At 43.3% G+C, this 8,722-nt stretch overlaps 1 protein-coding gene across 1 annotated transcript; it reads right to left on the bottom strand.

The window, feature by feature from the left end:
* Positions 1–2,532: 2,532 nt before the first annotated feature.
* Positions 2,533–4,403, bottom strand: LOC106607037 (transcription factor JunB). The gene has a single exon (XM_014203597.3). It carries the CDS (start codon positions 4,021–4,023, stop codon positions 3,043–3,045), a length of 981 nt encoding a protein of 326 aa, XP_014059072.1. The 5' UTR covers positions 4,024–4,403; the 3' UTR covers positions 2,533–3,042.
* Positions 4,404–8,722: the final 4,319 nt, after the last annotated feature.

Consider the following 8,722-nt stretch of genomic DNA (forward strand, 5'->3'; position numbering starts at 1 on the left):
TCTATTTTTGAATGACCCCACTTGTTATGACCAAACTACTTATTCTATCGCCCAGGGTGATAGTGTACACTGCATGTCTCAGGAGAGGTTATAATCTGTTCCCTGTGTTTCAGAGGTCATTAATGGTGAGCTGCACAGTGTACACTGCATATCAACTCCATTCTATTACAACTTAACTTACTCCTCTAGTGACACATGGGACTGAGAAACCAGACATTATGTAGACCACTACTTATTACAAATTGACTGTCTTTAAAAGATTATGGGATTACCTCCCACGGTTTGAGATAGATGGAAAAAGTTTGTAGTAGTGTTTTAGACGATTCCTATTGAAGACCTATGTCGCCTTTACATAGACATTCAGCATGCAAAATCCCATTCAATCTGCATTGTCCTACGTAGGCCTAAATGTCTCTGAAATTAGTTATGTAATTATTGAAAGAAGCTCAGATGGCCATGGTGAGGTGGGAGGAATATGTATGATGCGAGAGAAATGTGGGAGATGGAGCGAGAGAGTGATGCCTGTAGGAGTGAAAGGGGGCTAGCGGGGAGGAAAATAAACCCACCCCAGATCTTCATACGTCATCACTTGCATCACAGATGTTCCCACAGACACTGATGGTTGTGGGCTGTGGTAGCGAGAAGCTGAAATGGGCAGGTTGTGCGTGTGTAGGCCTATACATAAATAACCATGTTAACACCATGTTTTTATGTATTTCCCCCTTGGTGGGATCTGAGAAATCAAGTATCCAAAAAACATTGGTTCCATCTGGCAATGGAACATTTATGCTCCCACCAATGTGTCGAGAAGTGAAAACAATAGAAGAGTACAATAAATTGGTATAGGAGAGAGAAGGGTTAGGACACCTTAGCTCTTGACTGTCACATTTTAATTATGTATGTTTTAACAAAATAAAAAGAAATAAAAAATCTTACAAGAGATCTTTGTACTAAAACACAGAAACTGCACTTGTTTTTATGAGTACTAGTAGGACTATTTAAACTGAAAGATACACAAATGGAGTACACGTAGGTGTCATAGCTGATATTTTCCATATTGGGGCATAAAAAAAAAGAAAAAACGTTTTAACCTCTCTCCAAAACAGCTTAGGTCAGAAAGTGTGTCAAAAACCCAGCGTTCAGCGATTCTTTTGAAGTGGTTTTCTTTTTCTTCTCAAGTGTGGTGAAGGTTGTGGAGAGCAGTCTGGCTGGGTTGTTTGCCTAGCCAGCTGCTGTAGCCTATATCATTAACTGCTTAACAGGACAGAATTCCCCTCCTGGTTTCCTGAGAGCAGCTTGTGCATACTCAAGCTCCTCTGTCTGCCAAAGACCGCAAAACAACAGGAGTTGCAACTGTTGCCAACTTCGAAGGGCTTGAATTTAAAAAACTGTTTGGATAAGAAGTTAATGTATGATGACTAATCCTCAATTAACTCAACTTTACTGGGACTTTTCCCATATCCCTGACTCAATTCAAAGAGAACAGGGCCTCACATATTTCTCTGATGTCCCCACAATGTTCTTGTCCTTGGCAATGCCAACCCAAACCAACCATACACACAGATGCTCTCACACACCAGATGCCCACTCACTTCTACTGCTCTGCCAAGCGGTGTGGCATCTTTAAACACCCCCGGCATTCCAAGGGCCACTGTCACTTCCTTCCATGTGCACTCATTCAAATATAAGACCTGAATCTGTCGTAACTGTGGTGTGTACACAACCACCATGTTTAGTTACCCTGGCTGGGCATCATGGGAAAGAATGTGTCCAGAATGAGCTGGTGGCCATTGGACATCAGTCTTTATACAAATAGATGATCCAACCAGAGAATTGATGGACTGTGGACAGACACCTTGAATATGGGATGACTGAATATTTTTGTCTAGTGGTAGACCACTTCATGCCATAAGAAAAATGTAGTAATATGTCATTTAAAATAGTCAAGAAAAGTTAGTGGCTTAACTTTGTAGTCATTGATAACCCTTGCGAAATGATGACTGTGCCAAGTCCATATCCGGTCAAAGTTTGTTTCCCTTGTCATGCTCCTTATCGAAGTTCTGAATTACCCTATGCGCCAGCTTAGTTTCAATAATAATATTGGAAAGTCCGTTATGTCAAACCATTTTATTGATACAAAGTGTTAGATGAAGTGGAATGAAACCAATTTGCAAGGAAGGCGGGAGTTCCCAGAAAGCTTCGCTCACAGTGACGTAATCTCTACCAGAAATGTCCCTATATGGACACGCTGTGCGTAAAGGAAATGTAACGCAACGCGCTGACGTTCTGGACATGAAGGCGCTGAATCTAGTCTAATGGCATCGATTGCATAGAATTTATCACTGTAAAGTAGCATGAACTAAACCTATTTAAGTCACACGCTTAAGGTTGTTGTTTAGGTATAATAGACTTCAGTAAATGTGTAAAATCCTCTTCATATACCCTACTTCAACGACCAACAATTTCTAAATCGCTTTTAATTAAACACCATGGATGGCATAATGACACCAACAGACAAACATGAAGCCAAAATCGTTTTGAAAAGAGACTTTACTTAAATATACATACCACAAATAAAAAAAGACATTGTAAACATGACAAAATATTAATTTGTCAGGATCAACCTGGCAAACAAAATAACTTACACATTTAATGAATGCAGCATTGCATGACGATATGCAAAATTACAAACAATACAATAGCATTTCCATTTGATACCTAACCAAACCAGCCTATCAAGTGGTCTCTGGTTTGTTTGTCTAGTCACTCAGTGTTAGTGTCTATGTTCAGTCTGGATGCTGTTCCTGTTATGCATTTGGATTATATGGTCCCTTGTGCGGTGTCCAGCATCCGGAAGTACCATTTCTGTCAGTCTTTTACACGAAATGAGAGTAGCCTACACACAGCCTGCGGCCGTATTGTCATTACCAACAATAGCCTGCCGGTATATGGCTTATTGCAGTGCTGTTCATGTAGAACATTCCTCCAGTGTTGTCACTTCTAAATCATGAATTACTCTGCGAAATGCCCTCGCCTCTCCATTTAAAATGCCTCCATTTTGCTCGTCAACATAAGTTGACAGCCGCTGCTTACATGTGTCAGGACTTTCTGTTTGAGCTGGGCGACTTGTTCACGAAGCACAGTCGCCGTATTGGAGAGCCCAGCATTGTCCGACTTCAGAACTTTCACCTTGTCCTCCAGTCGGGAGATGCGCTCCAGTTTGCGGCGCCGGCATTTGGTTGCTGCTAGTCGGTTTCTAAGCCTCTTCCGCTCGGCCTTGATTATCTCTTGGTTTTCCATGTCGATTGGGGACATTGGCGGGGAACCGTCGCTGCTGTGTAGATCAGGGACGGTTTGTGGTTCTTCTTTGAAAGCCACAAGGCGCTGTGGATGGACCCCAGCGCCAGGTAGAGAGTACTGAAAGGGGTGTGACGCGTGCGTCGAGGTCTGTTGGTGATGGCTCTGCTGGTGGTGCGGCGGTAAGTAGTTGATGGTGGTACTGGGGTAACTGGATGCGGAAGAGAGGTTAGTGTTTGGGCAATAAGCGTTCAGTGTTGTGTAGATTGGAGGCTCGGGCTGCAGGGAGGAGCCGAAGACACTAGAGGCCGCCGCCGAACAGGTCGTCACACCACCCGCTCCAATAGACACGTTGGGCGGGGCCATGGGCATATGGTTTATCTTGTGGAGCTCGTCCAGGGCTTTCACGAAGCCCTCCGCAAAGCCCTCCTGCTCATCGGTGATGCTCCGGTTGTAGAAGTACTGGCCTGGGGTGGGAGTAGTAATTATACCGTTACTGTTTTGGATGATAAGCCTTTCGAGTTCAGGGGAAGCAAGCTTCAGTGACCCGACGTCCTGGTGCGCTGCTTGGTATAAGTCAGACTTGAGGTTGCGATATGGCTCTGTCATGTTCAAATTCATATTCTGCTTTAGGTGTTTGTAGTCGTGCAATGCAGCATCAGAGTGGCCGTAAGCCGAGAGAAAAGAGTCGTCATGATAAAAAGGCTGCTCCATTTTTGTAGACATAAAGTCGTAGGAAAGTGAGCTTACCAGTTGTGTTTAAACAGTCTCAGGATATTGGTCAACAAATGACGGTGTCAGCAAAAAGTAGGCTACGCATCAAAGCAAGCACCCGTCTTCTTTTTCAGCAAAGGTCTTTTTCAGCAATGACCCAAGTTCAAAACTAAAAAGAATTTCACTTCTAAAAGTGTGAGGGAAAATCCGAGATGTAGAACAGAGCAGTGGTCCACGAAGGCTGTCAACAGATGAATGACCGCAGTATTGACGTGATCCAATGTCTTGAGCTGTCTTTTTCAACCTTGTATAAGAAAATAAATTTATACCCACATATAAAGTTGCGTTCCCGGTATGTTGTTCTATGTGATAAATTCACTCTGAGTGAACAGCTAGTAACATGCCGTTTTATATATACACCAAACATTGGGCGAGTTCGTGTTGCATGGTCCGGTGCCCCGGGGAGCGGAGTCTATATATTTTTAGACTATTCCATTGGTCCATAAATGAAATCTCCACCCACCCCGTGCACTGGCCATGCAAAACGAATTAGCCCACACAACTGCTGTCAAGATTGGCAAAGGGAATTGATTGGATAGAAACTATTTGTGCACGCCCAACAACATAACGTCAGGGTTATGACGCGATTGCCAGGAACCACTTTGATTATAAACCGATCGTGCTCATGCTCATGTAGGCAAAATGAAAAGTGAACAGTGAAGCGAGGGCTGGATTTAGAATATACTTCGATACATTCTTCACCTAATTTATTGAAATCGCTGTGCAGACTAATGCACAACGAGGTATAGACTCATTTGACAACATGTTCGTAGGCTGTTGATATATGTTGTTTTGTGATCTGACTGTTACATTGTAACTACAGTAGTATAGACTCATTTGACAACATGTTCGTAGGCTGTTGATATATGTTGTTTTGCGATCTGACTGTTACATTGTAACTACAGTAGACTACGTTACTGTGATGTTGCAAGTTCAACGTTTTTACATTGTTACAAATTGATAGGCATTGTCCATCAGACGCTGAGCTGCGCTGCCTACACCTACATATTTGTTGGACGCTATACTGTGTAGGCCTTTAAAATGAGTTGCAATTCACTTGTTCATTTAACAGCAAGTTTGTTTGATGAATTGCATGTAGCAGGGATAGCTATTAGCCTAATGTTGAAATTATATTTGATTGTTCCGTGTGCAAATGTGATGAACAGTGCCGCGATGGGGTTAACGTAACCGTGGAGACCACATAATGTATACCATGTATTAACTATATATATATTGATGTACTACGTTAGGATGGAGTACTTCGTTCTGAGAAAATCCGCGTTCCATATTTGGGCATGCCGACGCGTTAGTTCCTCTGAGAGAACTGGGAAGCTAAGGCCCCCTTCAGCCTCATTCCAGCAGCATTCCTGTTGTATAAAGCTCATCCGTGTGAGAGCTAGGGACTTTTTGTTTGAATCATTTTAGATGAAAGCAAATATTTCTCACCTACATTTTGTATTGTTGGAAGGCAACTCCTTTACTGAGTTCATGGTTATCTATTGATTTAATGTACCCCACGAGTCTTATTTAATTTTAATTAATCAGTTAAAATTAATAATTCATTGTTTTCCAATTTTAGCAGCGATATTGCCTTTCTCGTCTTATGTACTGTGCATTCGGAAAGTATTCAGACCCTTTGACTTTTTCCACATTTTGTTATGTTACAGCCTTATTCTAAAATTGATTAAATTGTTGTTGTTTTTCTCATCAATCTACACACAATAATGACAAAGCAATAACACGTTTTTAGAAATGTTGGCAAATGTATTAAAAAAACTGAAATATCACATCTAGTATTCAGACACTTTCCTCAGTGCTTTGTTGAAGCACCTTTGGCAGTGATTACAGCCTCTAGTCTTGGGTATGACGCTACACGCTTGGCACACCTGTATTTGGGGAGTTTCTCCCATTCTCTGCAGATCTTTTTTTATTTAATTTTTTTTATTTCACGTTTATTTAACCAGGTAGGCCAGTTGAGAACAAGTTCTCATTTACAACTGCGACCTGGCCAATATAAAGCAAAGCAGTGCGACACAAACAACACAGAGTTACACATGGAATAAACAAACGTACAGTCAATAACACAATAGAAAAATCTATATACAGCGTGTGCAAATGTAGTAAGATTAGGGAGGTAAGACAAAAAATAGGCCATAGTGGCGAAATAATTACAATTTAGCAATTAAATACTGGAGTGATAGATGTGCAGAAGATGAATGTGCAAGTAGAGATACTGGGGTGCAAAGGAACAAATAAATAAATAATATGGGGATGAGGTAGTTGGGTGGGCTATTTACAGATGGCTGTGTACAGGTGCGATGATCGATAAGCTGCTCTGACAGCTGATGCTTAAAGTTAGTGAGGGAGATATAAGACTCCAGCTTCAGTGATTTTTGCAATTCGTTCCAGTCATTGGCAGCAGAGAACTGGAAGGAAAGGTGGCCAAAGCAGGAGTTGGCTTTGGGGATGACCAGTGAAATATACCTGCTGGAGCACGTGCTACGGGTGGGTGCTGGTATGGTGCCCAGTCTGCTAAGATAAGGCGGGGCTTTACCTAGCAGAGATGACCTGGAGCCAGTGGGTTTGGCGACGAATATGAAGCGAGGGCAGCCAACGAGAGCATACAGGTTGCAATGGTAGGTAGTGTATGGGGCTTTGGTGACAAAACGGATGCCACTGTGATAGACTACATCCAATTTGCTGAGTAGAGCGTTGGAGGCTATTTTGTAAATGACATCGCCGAAATCAAGGATCGGTAGGATAGTCAGTTTTACGAGGGTATGTTTGGCAGCATGAGGGAAGGATGCTTTGTTTTTGCGAAATAGGAAGCCGATTCTAGATTTAATTATGGATTGGAGATTCTTAATGTGAGTCTGGAAGGAGAGTTTACAGTCTAACCAGACACCTAGGTATTTGTAGTTGTCCACATATTCTAAGTCAGAACCGTCCAGAGTAGTGATGCTAGACGGGCAGGCGGGGGTGCATGCAGCGATCGGTTGAAAAGCATGCATTTAGTTTTACTTGCATTTAAGAGCAGTTGGAGGCCACGGAAGGAGTGTTGTATGGCATTGAAGCTCGTCTGGAGGTTTGTTAACACAGTGTCCAAAGGAGGGCCAGAAGTATACAGAATGGTGTCATCTGCGTAGAGGTGGATCAGAGAATCACCAGCAGCAAGAGCAACATCATTGATGTATACAGAAAAGAGTCGGCCCGAGAATTGAACCCTGTGGCACCCCCATAGAGACTTCCAGAGGTCCGGACAACAGGCTCTCCGATTTGACACACTGAACTCTGTCTGAGAAGTAGTTGGTGAACCAGGCAAGGCAGTCATTTGAGAAACCAAGGCTGTTGAGTCTGCCGATAAGAATGCGGTGATTGACAGAGTCGAAAGCCTTGGTCGATGAAGGTCGATGAAGACGGCTGCACAGTATTGTCTTTTATCAATGGCGGTTCTGATATCGTTTAGGACCTTGAGCATGGCTGAGACGCACCCATGACCCGCTCAGAAACCAGATTACATAGCGGAGAAGGTACGGTGGGATTCGAAATGGTCGGTGATCTGTTTTTTACATGGCTTTCGAAGACTTTAGAAAGGCAGGGTAGGATAGATATAGGTCTGTAACAGTTTGGGTCTCGAGTGTCTCCCCCTTTGAAAAGGGGGATGACCACGGCAGCTTTCCAATCTTTAGGGATCTCAAACGATACGAAAGAGAGGTTGAACACGCTAGTAATAGGGGTTGCAACAATTGCAGCTGATAATTTTAGAAAGAGAGGGTCCAGATTGTCTAGCCCAGCTGATTTGTAGGGGTCCAGATTTTGCAGCTCTTTCAGAACATCAGCTATCTGGATTTGGGTGAAGGAGAAGTGGGGGAGGCTTGGGCAAGTTGCTGTGGGGGGTGCAGAGCTGTTCACCGGGGCAGGGGTAGCCAGGTGGAAAGCATGGCCAGCTGTAGAAAAATGCTTATTGAAATTCTCGATTATCGTAGATTTATCGGTGGTGACAATGTTTCCTAGCCTCAGTGCAGTGGGCAGCTGGGAGGAGGTGCTCTTATTCTCCATGGATTTTACAGTGTCCCGGAACTTTTTGGAGTTTGTGCTACAGGATGCAAATTTCTGTCTGAAAAAGCTAGCCTTTGCTTTCCTAACTGCCTGTGTATATTGGTTCCTAACTTCCCTGAAAAGTTGCATATCGCGGGGGCTATTCAATGCTAATGCAGTACGCCACAGGGTGTTTTTGTGCTGGGCACTCAGGACTGGAGTGAACCAAAGGCTATATCTTTTCTTAGTTCTAAATTTTTTGAATGTGGCATGCTTATTTAAGATGGTGAGGTAAGCACCTTTAAAGAATAACCAGACATCCTCTACTGACGGAATGAGGTCAATATCCTTCCAGGATACCCGGGCCAGGTCGATTAGAAAGGCCTGCTCGCTGAAGTGTGTTAGGGAGCGTTTGACAGTGATGAGGGGTGGAAGTTTAACCGCGGACCCATGACGGACGCAGGCAATGAGGAAGTGTTCGCTGAGATCCTGGTTGAAGACAGCAGAGGTGTATTTAGAGGGCAGGTTGGTCAGGATGATATCTATGAGGGTGCCCATGTTTACGGATTTAGGGTTGTACACTTGCCCGTGTTACGGATTTAGTAGGTTCCTT

The sequence above is a fragment of the Salmo salar genome, chromosome 06 (assembly GCF_965601325.2).
Source record: "Salmo salar chromosome 06, fSalSal1, whole genome shotgun sequence".
Taxonomy (NCBI): domain Eukaryota; kingdom Metazoa; phylum Chordata; class Actinopteri; order Salmoniformes; family Salmonidae; genus Salmo; species Salmo salar.

Excerpts from the sequence above, each read along its gene's own strand:
- LOC106607037 (XM_014203597.3), bottom strand. The coding sequence starts at position 4,023 with ATGTCTACAAAAATGGAGCAGCCTTTTTATCATGACGACTCTTTTCTC.